Here is a 13398-nt window from a genome sequence, read left to right on the forward strand (position 1 = left end):
AGTAAACCTTGTGTCTTAATCTCTTCTTCTCTCTCACCCCCCTTCACATCACCCCTCAGCCCAACACGATGTTAATTCCCGTCTCACTGTATTGATGTCTATTTATATTTTGTTTGGACATGGTAGCAATAGCATCCCATACATTGTCCATCTGTTCCTTGAATTATATTTTTTTTCATCACATGATCATTACCATCCTGAAGTTTTTTGTTTGTTTGTTTGTTTTTTTGTTTTTTCTCATTACACAATAAATAGAGATTACACACACACACACACACACACAAAAGTAAATGCCAGGCTACCTGAAGCTGTTTTTGAACAAAACTGATAACGACATTTTCAAGAAAGAAGATAAAAAGGTAAAGATAAACATTTTAAGCTCTAACCCAATCTTCCATAAGAAGCAAATGCAATCAAATTAATCCATTAATATTAACTTTTTTATCATAAGTTTTATTCTTTTTCTCGCTGAAAATAAAATAGAGCTTGAAATGTTCCTCTTTACCTGTTCTGTCTTTAAAAAATAAAAAATAAAATAAAAAAACCCCAACCCATCATCATCATTTTTGTTCAGCATTCCCATAGATCTTTTTGGTTCAGTCGTCATGTAGATAAACTAGAACCTTTTTTTATCCTCTTTGATTGACAAACGTAAACAAGCTACGTGTATTTCAGTCAAGTAACACTTAGGTTTATATCGCAAAGCTTTGGAGATAACCTCATATAGTATAACATTGACCACCACTGCAACTGTCACAAAATTGTGTCTTATATCCATTTTGTTACTTAACTTAACATTAAAGGCACCAATGCATATGCCATCAGGCCTCATCTAACCCAAAATTACAGTCGCTATTATAACCCTTACATTAAGATAAGCACAAATCAATTTCCATTGTCACGCTAACATTTCTAGTTTTATATTGCAGAAAATTGTTTCCACAATAAGGTTTTTTACTCTTTCCAAAATTTTATTTATTTAGTCTGAGTCCTTTTTTTAAAGATCAATAATTTTTAGTTCATCATTGTGGTTGTTTCCCTCAATTTATACAAGTGACAATTATAATAATGTCATTTATTTTTAGTTCAATCCCCAAATAACTTTGATCAATGGATCATTTTCCATTGGGAGTTGAATATGAACATTGTCTCCATTCTATGATCGGCTATGTGGTCTTGTGGTAGGACACTCGGTTTAAGTCCCACTCGAGCAGCATATAGGTGAATCCTTGAAAAAGTCTCTTTACACACATTCTCTCATTGTACTCGGGTGTAAAATGAGTTACGAAGCTGTTAAAAGCGTTGTCTCTGTCAGAAAAAAATTGTAATACCTACCGCCCAACAGGCGTCGTGTCTCGTCCTCCATGTTAAGTGTTGGTGTTGGCTAGGGACCCTTTGTCAAAGCACATTGAGCACATTTAGCGGATATTGTGCTATATAAATGCTCAAGTTTTTTGGGGTTTTTTTTGTTTTTTTAATTCTAACCGACAAGAGCCAGACTTGTACTTGTATGTTTAGAGTTGGGACAGATGATAAATGATCCTAGTCATAATATATATTATTATCTGCATTTCTACCAAAACAAGTGTTTTATATTTTGTGGAATAACCTTTTCAAAATGGAACTTGTTTTCACAAGGTTTCAAATAGCACACTTATCTTTACAATGTTCCAATGTGGAATTTACAAAGTTCTTTTGGGAACTTGTCTAAACTCTTTCAGCACCATTGGCCGCGCTGTGCGGCCAGAGCAGAATCTGTTCTACTGGCCATTGACTGCACAATGCGGCCCGTCTTGAAAGGCAAAAACAATAATGTAATCCAATCCTATTTTCAACAAAACTACTATAAATTGACCCAATGGTATCATTTCTTTCATTAGAACATTCAATTGGCCATAGGGGGGTCTTTTAATTGAGATTTTGCGCTGAATTCGAATGTGTCGCTTTGTCTTAGCTTGTCATTCTCATGCTGCCTCAATCAGGTGTCAGCCATTTTGTGACGGAAATATAGCCTCAATGCTGAGAGAGTTAACAATGTTGGTTTGGGTAAAAAAACATCAAATCATTTGAGTCTGCCTGTTTGGCATTTTATTTATAATTTAACCAGATGTTTTTATTTTCCAATCAGATATTACCTCCCATTATTCTTATTTTTCATGTAGCCATAGTGTAGATTTTCCCAACGCAGTCTGTAAATATTTCATTTCCTGTGGTTTTATCTGACTCTGAAATTATTATTTTATACATGTGACCAATCGTCTCAAAATGGTATATGTCCGGGTGAACCTTGTGCTTAAAATTAGATTTTAAGCTTAAAGCTTGTAGCATTTGAGTTAGAATAATTGCCTTCAATGATTAAAATAAATTTGTTCTTAAACTTTAAAAAAATATTTAATTTCCTAACTATGATTGTTTGAACTAGAGAAGCTCTTTTCTTCCATGTGGTTCCTTCCGACTTAATACCAAATTGATGTGGTAGTTCACATATTTATTTATTTGTGGAATGTGAGACACAAATCTTGTTAGGATTCATCTTTTTTTTTTTTTGTTTTTTAAAGTTTATTGACTGTCATTCTCTAACTGTAATTGGGAAAAAATGAATTTTTAAAAAAAATTTTTAAGCTTATAATGTTCAGAATGCTTTTTCAGTAATTCCCTAATGGCTTTTGACGTCCAGGTGCAGTAAAATATTAACAAAACATGACTGATATTGCATTGCACCAAGAACGTGTGAAATGATATTTTCTGTCTCCTGTAAAAAACTAGTGAAACGGATAGAGAGTGACACCGTCAATATCTATAATACTCGAAAAGAATTTTGTCTTGTTTTGTTTTGTTTTTTTGTTTTATTTGTTTATTTATAATCAATTTCTTTCCTGATGATTTCTCCCAATTGCACGATGATGACGTGTATTTTAGACTTTACTTCCCCTTCCTGTTTTCCCCAATTTATACCAAGAATGTATTGGATAATGTGCATGATATTTGCCTGGTCTGTATGTACAAAATTAGTTTGTTGTTTTTTTTTTCAATTTTCTTTCTCCCAATGGGAATGTATTGTAAGGTTATCCTAGGTATTGCAAAAAAAATTTGCGTTTTACTGAATTGAATAATGGAGATTGAACAAAGATGTTTTAATTGCAAGCTTCTAATTTGGAAGTTTTTGGGAAATACATTAATTTTTTTACAAATATTTTTTTCTTTATTCACACCATGTGCACTCTCATTCACAAATGCACACACACTCATACACACACTAACATGCACACACACTGCATATAAACACATATACGAATACATAGAGAAATACTAGACAAAGCAATAAGATTAATGATAATGTCAATTCGCATTAGAGCAGTTTCTGAATAATCCTCTATGATCTCGGCTTTGACAGATTAACTGAATTTGTTTTAATGTTTTAAAGACATGTTTAAATAACTATGGTCTATATTAGTATGCTGCTTCTGGGATGCTTTTAAGCTTTGGTGGAAGATACGTTTAAATGCCCCGAAAAGAGATCTGAACTGTGTGCATAATTCATACCTGCCAACCCTTCCGCTTTTGGCGGAATCATTCCTAATTTCACTCTTCCATTTTGTACTATTCCGCCATTGTCTTAAAATTCGATTTCAAAAATGATATAATGGCAAGGATTTTAAAAAAAAAGAGCGAAGGTAGGGGGGGGGGGGGGGGAGTGTAAGAAGGTCAAATTCCTATTTTTTGTCTCAAATTCCGATTTTTAGGCGTTCTGATTCCACTTTTGGAATGTGAAGGGTTGGCAGGTCTGACAATTTATAGACATTAGAAATCATATTCAAGTATATTGCCTGGGGCTGATTTATTTGTTTTTGATAAAGCAATGCATATTTTTAAAATATAAGAACAAATGGATTAGGAGAGCTGTCTGTCATCCTGATTTTCTGGAAACATTCCTGTAAATAGATAATTGATCACAGCTTGTTGCATGAATATCCTTGAAAATGGTCGTTGGGGTAACTTGAACTTTAATGATACGTAATTTGTTTGTAATGTAGTATATCATCAGGTTTAGAGAGCCATGTATTAATGTCTCAGTAGACATTTCCTTTGATGTGTTTTGAAATAGATACACATCCTCACAGGAAATTTGTCTTTAACCCTCTCCTTACCACCTAGAGCAAAACCGTCATATTTGTTACGACACAGTAATAATATACGTTTTTTCTTATTCAGGTTTATTTTGTACATCACAAACTTTGAATAATTATCTTTGTTTGATTAATAAGAACATAATATTGTTTTGTAGAGAGGTTTTTTGAGTTAAAAGAATCAATGTTTCTGCTGGGTAAGTCTGTCATTTTGGGAAAATACTGAAAACGATAGGTAAGGAGAGAGTTATGGTTTATCTTGGAAGATAACCCAGGCATTGTGACAGTGTTTATTCTATTCACTAGATATCTTGTTATTCATTTAGAACCAATGGCATGGCAAAGTGAACGTGTCTTTATATAAAGTTGAGTCTGTATAGTAAGAGATGCAGTTTATAATTACTTAAGTATAGCACCTGCATTTGGACTGGAAGGTTCGGGATTTGAACCCAACTGATTGGTGCATAGTTGAGTCCTTGGATAAGACTTTAACTTACTTTCTCTCACTGCACTCCTGTGTAGAATGAGTACCTGACCAATAACTAGTGTTGACTATGCCTAATGGACATCATGTCTTGTCCTACATGTTAAGTGTTACTGTTGGCTTAGGACCTCTTGTAAAGTGCTTTGAGCATATTTAATAGATTTTTTTTTTTAAATGCTCAAGTTTCTTTTTTTAAAAGTTCTTCTCCATTGAAATGCAGAATATTGAATTTTGACACCCCTTATTTTTTAATCTCTCATCGTAGGCAGCCCAGCCCTACAATTTTTAAGCAGTGTGCTCACTCAAATTTCTGGTCTGTTTCATGAAAAGCAATGCTGTATATTTGGAATTTATTGCTCAGAGGCGTTACCACTTAATCTGAATGTTAAACTGTTTATATCTTATTTGGCATGTATAGAGATGATGAATCATCAAGCATGTCTGCTAATAGAGAATTATTTTAATTGCTGAAAATGCTTCTTTTTTTTTTTTCCGAGGTAACTGACAAAAATTGTTTTAACAAATTCCTATTGCAATACACTTCCTCTTCCCACCCCTTCTAATTCTCCAATTCTCCCTCGTGACGAACGAAGACATTGAGCAAAAGTTTTTGTTATCTGGTGTTATTGTTTTCATGTACTCAGTAGTAAAAAAAAAAAATATGTTGCTCATTTTTATCTTGTTTTGTGTCTACTTTGATTAATTTGGAATGAATTATTATAAACGGGAAATGTTTATCAGTGTCCAAGTGTGTTTTGTTTTACCAGCCAGATTTTTTATTTTATTTTAGGTTTCGATTTTCGTAAATTCATCCCAATTACTTTGCATCCAAAGATGTTTATTTTGAATTTATTATTTATTTCGGCTTTGAGATACATCCATCAAGACTTGATGATGATCTGAAGTACAACCAGAATGTGAATCCCAGTTACGAAATATGTAGTGTCACTTCTTCATATTGCTAGAGATTATTTCTTTATCCTGTTTTATTTCCTTGCATGATTCATATATCTGATGAACCACTGAATTGTTATGTAATATGAGTGAATTTTGTTTATCTAATTTTCTTTTTATTTCTGGAGATTCCTGTTACATTCTATTCTTGTTTGCAGCCGAAGTCAGTGACATATTATTTTGGGGGGGGGGGGTTATTTCGACTACTCAAATAGATAACATAGTTCAATTGAAAATTTATATTAAAATTTTATTTAAATTAATTTATTAGTATCAATACGTATTTAGATTTTTCATTATCTATTGTTTCCAATCTGACTACAAGTTACTAGTGTGGGTAAAGATAAAGGTATGATATTGTGTTAGTTTCATAAGGGGGCATAACACGCAAGGTTCTACCGCAGATTTAAGGATAAGATCATCAGTTACTGTAAGCCCTATCACACCTTCGAGGTTAATCCCAGTTTAAATTAAATAAGCATTAAATGAACAGTTACGGTTGCTTACTACTCAAGGTCTATTGCAGATATTAAATTTCCATTTGCTGCCTGTAGGACATAACGGTCAGAAATAAGATTTGCATAACAAATTTTAACTTTATTCATTAATCAGATGTGCATCGGGTGATTTATCAATGGAGGTACAGGTTCCCCCATTGGCGGGTAGGAGATAAACAATTATAATGATTTGCTAAGCACAGTTTTATCATCCAAAAACAAAACCAAAAACCCCAACTGCAGTATTGCCTCTTTCAACTCATTAATACTAAAATACTAAATCTGTATTGCATTTTAAGATGTAGTGAATTGTCTCCAAATAACATTGCACCCCCTAATCGATGCACCACACCCTATCTTAACTACCACAATCATGAAATGTAATCTTATTTGTTAAGCAAATGCATCACAACTGACAGATTGATTTATATTTGTACACAGTTGTTTGGGGTTTTTTTTTTTGTAATTTTTGATGAAGAAAATCTCCCTCCACTTATAATAATATAGTGTTTGGTAAGTGATATTAACCGCTTGGCACCAATTTGGAGATGGTAATACATGGTTTAAATTGAAGGTTTCGGAGTGTTGTTTTTCATTCTGTTCTATTTCCTCTTCCCTCTATATATAATCCCTGTTTTGTTACAGGAACAGAAGTTGAAAGAGAACACCTCCCCACAAAAGTTATCTGCCATCGCAGCAGGGCCTTCCACAACCAACAACCCGTTTTCCAGTCCTTCGGCAGGACAACAGCAACAGCAGCAGCAGCAGGACCTGTTTGGATCGCCTGTCAACAGCACAGCCAAAGCCAGTGACGACTTGTTGAGTCTAACCTCCAATCCGTTTGCCAGTAATGTTCAGGACGTCATGGCCTCCGCATACCAGGCACCAGCTAACAGCACTCCTAATAACCCTTTTGGTACCCCAGCATTCCAAACCAATGGTTAGTGGCTAACAGTTTAAGATAAAACTAATCGTGTGCCTGCCTGGGAAAAGCATTGATAACATACCTGCCGAATCTTACTAATTTTTCGTAATTTTACAAATTTTAGACAATTTCATGGCCAAATACGAAATTTGATGGAAAATTACGAATTTTTAATTCTTAGTAATACTTTTCAAGTTTTCAATTTGGCATGTCTGTGATAAGATGTAAACTGGGGTTAGCAAAAATTATTGCCATTTTTTTTTCTTTTTTTTTTCAGTTCATTGGTTCTTTGAGTTGTATCTTTAATTCTTTTTATTAAAAGATAGGGTTGGGGGCTAACATTGTCTGTACAGCCCATATTAAATTTTTGCCTATGAGCACAGATTTACGGACAAATCTAAAAAATCTATAAAACTATTTTTCACTGATTGATAGTGTGAGTAACTTGCAAACCTTTTGTAAGTTAAGGGTATTTCTATCACTCGTCGACTCAAATGATTCTGTTAGAGCACAATGATTGGTCCTTTGATGTTAAGAATCGCTATATGATCTTGTTGTCGGATTCATTTTCGCATATCTACAAACTTTTAAAAATGAAAAAAAAAATACTTGAGCTTTTATATAACGCAATACCCACTAAACGTGATCAAGGCACTTTACAAAGGGTCCCTAGCCAACAGCAACACGTAACATGTAGAACAAGACTGATTTTGATTGTCGATGGCTCAAAAGATTTTTCTCAGTTCATGTGAATTTCCACAATTAAGTAACATAATAGTTAAGGTAGACGAGTGCCTGTTCGTAAAAGCCTTTTCCCCCGCAAATATTGCTGGTTCTATACTAGTATTAAAATAGTAACGAATTATCGTAATTGAAATACTTTTTTAATGTGCCATAGGAAGCAGAAACAGCAGGTTCAGAAAATCTTGCTCGAAATGTTTACCTTTATGTTTGAAACAGTGTTGCTGTGAATGACAAAAGTTTTCTTTATAATTGCTTTTTCAGGCATCGGGGCTGCCAACTCAAATAATTTTGATGCTGACTTTGCCAATGCATTCAATAACACAGGGACCAACTCACAAGGTCAGTATCATGTTTTTACATGCTGTGGTCATTTTGTCTCGTAGTACAAACATATCATATCATTGTAGCAGTTTGCATCAATATTCTGATTGCCACATACCAGTCTTATTCAATTTTTGTTTCTAAATTTACATGTTTGTGATTCGTTTCTTTTTCATCTTGACTCCTTTTAATTCTGGTATCTTTTTAATCTTGTATATTATTGCTGTTTGCTTTGACTATTTCATTTATGCGCTTCAATTCTTTTATTAGAACCAAACAGATTTAACCCATTTGAAAGATACAAATATTATAGTAACTTACCTCCACCAAAGTTGGTTCAAACTATTGGTTTCCCAATTATTTTTATTTTGTTGCCCTTATAGTTTACATTCACGTTTGGAGCACACCTTTCGACTCAATAAATACTTTTAAAAATTACTGTTTTAAAAGAAAAAAAGCTTTTTTTTAACAAAAAAAAAAGAAAGAAAGAAAGAAATTGAAATTGACAATTTTGGTTCAGAAATGTTTATTTTCTTCATTGGCAGTCAATTTTAGCATACTAGTATTTTCCATTAAGAGGGCTTCATCATCATCTTTCTTTATGTACATTTGATAAAAGTAAGAATTGTTTCTTTTTATTTCCCTTTTTAATGTCATTGCTTGTTTGGTATAATCTTAATTCTCATTAATTTCTCTGTTTGTGATTTGCTTTCCGTGTCTTTTATTTTGTCAAAAGATTTATCCATTATCAAATAGTAGTCTCTGTAAATGAAATTGTGGAAACCTGGCAACTTTCACTCTCAATTCTTTGTTATCCAAAATAAATATTAAATATTTAAGACATATTTAAGACTATAACCCAATCAGCATGAGAGTCAACCCTGTAACTGCATGACCAAATTTCGTACAAATCATTAACTTCTCCGCATATCTTACCTAAGTATAGTCGCAGACTTGTTCTCACCAGTTATAGCCTAAATTGCATAGCTGTGTCTTCTTTCTCGGTCATTATGTAAATGGTGCTGCTCGAATCTCGAACAAAATTTTTTTATTTATTCATCTTAACAATGGCAGTACCACATTATCTCATTCGTCTGTAGTGTTTCATTCATTCCTGTTTTGTCGATAAAGGGGAAATCCGAAACATCCATATTTATCTGTTTTTGTACATTAAATTGAAGCTTACATTCAATTTCATATTGTTATTTACTTCTTTCTCAGTGGAAACTGTAGGATCTAATGTCAGGTTAGAATAAAATGAAATCTTACCTGTAAGATGTATGATAATACTTTCTGAGTAACTGCCATTATGTTCCAGTGGTCATCCTTTTGTGAGGCAAAAATAGTTCACAGATATTATTATGCTTGTGTCCGGATTAGACTTAAAGGTGGTCTCAAACTAAGTACATTGGTGGTATGCTCTTGGAATCTACATCTGATCCCTATTTGTTCCCAGTTCCCCTATGTCTTACTTTTTCTTAGGTGCTTTAATTGTAATTCTATAACTTTTTACTATCCCATTTTCTTCCTTTTTACTGGCGCTGATATAACCTAAATGTGTTGCAAGCGCTGTTAAAACCCTTTTTAAAAAAAACAGATATTGTTCAATTACTACGACAACTCGAACTGGTGATCTTAACCTATCTATTCTAAAAAAATCTGTGTGTCAATTTGTGTCGAGAGTAATTTCATGCAGGTTTGGTGCTCCAGGGGGTGTCTTAGGGGTCTGGTCGGTCCTATGCCATTAGAATGGATAAGAATCTCAGTGGAATCTCACAGACATTTGCTCAGCTCTTTTGAGTGAGCCCTAAGGCTTTTTAAACGACTTCTATGTATCATATCGTATCATCAACTTTAGCGATTTATGTGAATTGAATGTCTTGCCATTATTGTGCAAGTGATAATTCATATGAAATTAATATTGTGTTCTTATATTCACGTTTGCTGTAAAATTTGTATCTTATTTTGTTTTCTGTTTTGTTTTAATTCGTTCTGTTTTTTTTGTACATTATTTTAATTTAATTTTTTTTAAAATTATATTGCGATTGTCATCAAATTGTAATGGTCTAATATCTAAATGTCTGGTAAAGTTGATAAACAGACTTTGTTTTGTTCTTTCTTTATTTTTATTTTTTAAAATCTTCCTGTAAATTCTTAATTTTTTTTTTTTTTGTAGTTCTTAATATAGATACATGATCTAACTTCGACTTTCTTTGATAACAAGTAGTGCATTTTGATTTTATTGCTTAACAGTTTTTGGCATCATGATGATTGGACTGTTCAGAGTAGACAAACAAAAGAAGAAAGAAGTAAATCCGTCAAAATCTTCACTTTCTGTCAATGTGATTAATTGCAAGCAAAAGACTTATAACAAACCAAGACTTTGTTGTTTATTGACGGACAAAATCAATATAATAAACTTTTCATCATGTCAAAAGCAGTATACCTCTAATATGCATGAAAATTAAAAAACAAAAAGTAATTTCTAGATGCTTATTTTAAATATTTCTATCTCTAAACAAAGAAAACACTCCCCTTTTCCCTTTTTATTTGCATGTTGCTGTACATACGTATGTGGTTTGGTCACTGTCGGTGTTTGCTGCTGCTGCTGCTACCACTGATCGGATGCAATATCAACTGATGTGCCGCTGTAACTGTGATGTGCTCTGATCATGGACACCTGAACACACACACACATCCGTGGTCAATTTTACTTGCTTGACCACTTCTCCTCCTCACCTCACCATGACTCATCTTTTGTCTTTACTGCTTGGTTTATTTACTCTGTCCACATCCACATCTTCAATTCTGATTTAAAATTTTTTTTCCATCTTGGGACTTTGGATAATGATTTTTACTACACTACACTACACCGCTGCTGCCACGGTTTAACACTTACCGTTTCTGCCAACGCCCCCAATGTGTGATGACTGATGTTGTTGATTGATTGATTGATTTTACCACTACTACTACTACTACTGCTGATGTTGTAATTGCTGGTTTTACTGTATATGTCCGGGGCTCAGGGCCGACTCCGTCGTCTAGCGGCCCACCAGGTATAAAACAATTAGTAAATCATTTCTACACAATTATTTATTATGTACCAAGTATTTTTGATTGGCTTCTTGATATATATTTTTTTTCTTTTCTTTCTTTCCAAGAACTTGTCTTATGGTTTTTAATTTTTGGATTATTGATATTTGTATCATTTGTTATAGCATTTTTACCCCCCTCCCCTCCCCCCCTATCTCTTTCTCTCTACATAGGAAAAATAGAAAATCCATTTTTTTTTTTTTATCAGAGACATGATTAATACTTAAGGTGAAAATTGAAAATCTGCATATGACTAAAATTTTGAAAAACAATTTTCATTTAAAACCTAGCCTCATGAGGTATTTATTTTTGAAAGTTTATTGTAATTCAACGATGAAAGAATTATTTTCACAATTATTACCCATATTTTTATGAAAATTAACATAGTATGGCCATTAGCATTTATGGCGGAACCGCAAGCAATACATGATTTAGATAGAAGAAAAAAAACATGTTTTAAAAAATATTTCTAATAATATCTACATTTCTAAAAAAATTATATTTCTTTGACTTTGAATTTATCCACTTGGGCGGCCCACTTTGCACCCTTTAGAATTATATGCCATAGAGTACAGTCACAGATTGATTGATTGGTAGTGGTGCAATTATTATCTATGGGGATGGAGATATTGCATTTTTAAACTCTTAGGACCTATACTCATTATAAATAACAAGTTTATAAACTCATTTCTTTGATTTTCATTTTGCGTATCTATTGTCTTGTAAGTCCTGAATATCTTTCACTTAAATCTTAAAATGTACAGTGAATTGGTGAATCTTTTTTAAGGTTTTTATATTTCTTTCCTCTTCTTCTATTTTTGATTTGCTTTTTTTTTTTTTCTTTTTTCTTTTTTTTTTCAATGTTCATGTCAAAAGTTACAACATTGTTCTCTGATGAATCGTTTCATTCTCCTACTTTCACTGCTGCCTACTTGTGCTGCTTACCACTGTAATATCACTGGGTTCAGGACTGGATCTGAGCTCCCCTTTAGACCCACTCGGCGGTGGAGGGTCTGTGGGTGAGGAAATGATGATGATGCCCTCGGATATGGGTACTGGCGTTGTTGGTGCTGGTGGTACTCTACTGCCATCCCCTTCCCCTGTCACCTCCACATCCCCAGCTGTCGGAGGGCCCTTCTCTGACCTAGAAGGTTTGGACCAGCCACTTAGCATCTCGCCATCTCCGTCTCCATTCGGTGGGCTTGGTGGCCTCTCGCCAGGAGGAGGCGGCGGTGGTCTAGGTGACACCGCTTCAGCTCCCATGTCTTTGGGAGGCGGGCTGTTTGGTGGGCCGACTGTTGGAATGACACCTACCTCTGGGTTTGGAGCGCCTATTGCTGGTGGTGGGGGTAACAGTGGAGGTGTTAGCCCTGTAATGATGCCAGGGGGTATGATTGGTGGTGGTCAGATGATGGGAGTAGGAGGAGGACCTCCTGTCAATCCTCAGATGTTCGGAGGTCAAATGCAACAACATATACCCCAGCAACCACCATCAAACCCAATGGCTGTACCGGCTGCAGGAGCCAAGCTCGGGGCGTATGTTGGATTATCTGGATCTCCAGTTCGTGTGATGACCAGGGGAGGTGTTTCGCCTGGCCCTTCATCCCTTTCCTCGTCCCCCTCTGGACCGGGCCTGGAGGATGCGGTGAAAGCTCTCGGCTTGAGTATGTCTCCGTCTAAGTCGGCCAACAAGTCCAAAGGATTGTCTGCCATGAATCAAAACAGACCCACATCTCCAGGCCACACCTTAACTGGGATGGTGGGAGGAGTTGGAGTTGAGCCTGTCATGGCATCGGGCCAAGCTGCTTCATACGGATTCTCTGACACAGGAGCACTGGGTGGTGGATATAGGGGATTTGAACAACCAGGAGAGGCGGGGGAAGTAATGGCTGGTGGGGATTTTGCCCCCGACATGACAGTAGCCCACTCTGAAGGCATCGTTATTGGTGGGGAGAGCACCCATGCTGGTACAGGTATATTTTGTATCCTCCTATTTTTCTTCATCTAAATATTTCATCTTGAGTCTGATGTGTGTTAAAAGTGTTATCGATGTTGTTTGTCAATTTTTTTCTTTATCAGCAAACCATGAGATATCATGATTTGTTGGGTTTTTTTCATATTTGCATCCTAGCTAGAAATACACAATCATGGAGTAGTTTTATTTTGTGCCTTGATTTTACTTTCACATTTTATTGATCATATGGTGAGATCTTTAGCTGACAAAAGCAAAGCAAAGCAGTAGACCAGCTCTCT

At 34.8% G+C, this 13398-nt stretch overlaps 1 protein-coding gene across 1 annotated transcript in view; it reads left to right on the forward strand.

Moving 5' to 3' along the window:
• The window catches only part of LOC144966956 (uncharacterized), a 63716-nt gene that overhangs the window by 37708 nt on the left and 12610 nt on the right, over window positions 1-13398 (forward strand). The window contains exons 15-18 of the mRNA XM_078903650.1: window positions 6708-7002; window positions 7993-8070; window positions 11079-11108; window positions 12060-13118. Coding sequence (XP_078759776.1) covers window positions 6708-7002; window positions 7993-8070; window positions 11079-11108; window positions 12060-13118 — 1462 coding nt within the window. The remainder of the gene's footprint in view (window positions 1-6707; window positions 7003-7992; window positions 8071-11078; window positions 11109-12059; window positions 13119-13398) is intronic.

This window comes from Berghia stephanieae, chromosome 3, assembly GCF_034508935.2.
Source record: "Berghia stephanieae isolate SIO BIC M18660-M18661 chromosome 3, UCSD_Bste_1.3, whole genome shotgun sequence".
NCBI classification, from domain to species: Eukaryota; Metazoa; Mollusca; class Gastropoda; order Nudibranchia; family Aeolidiidae; genus Berghia; species Berghia stephanieae.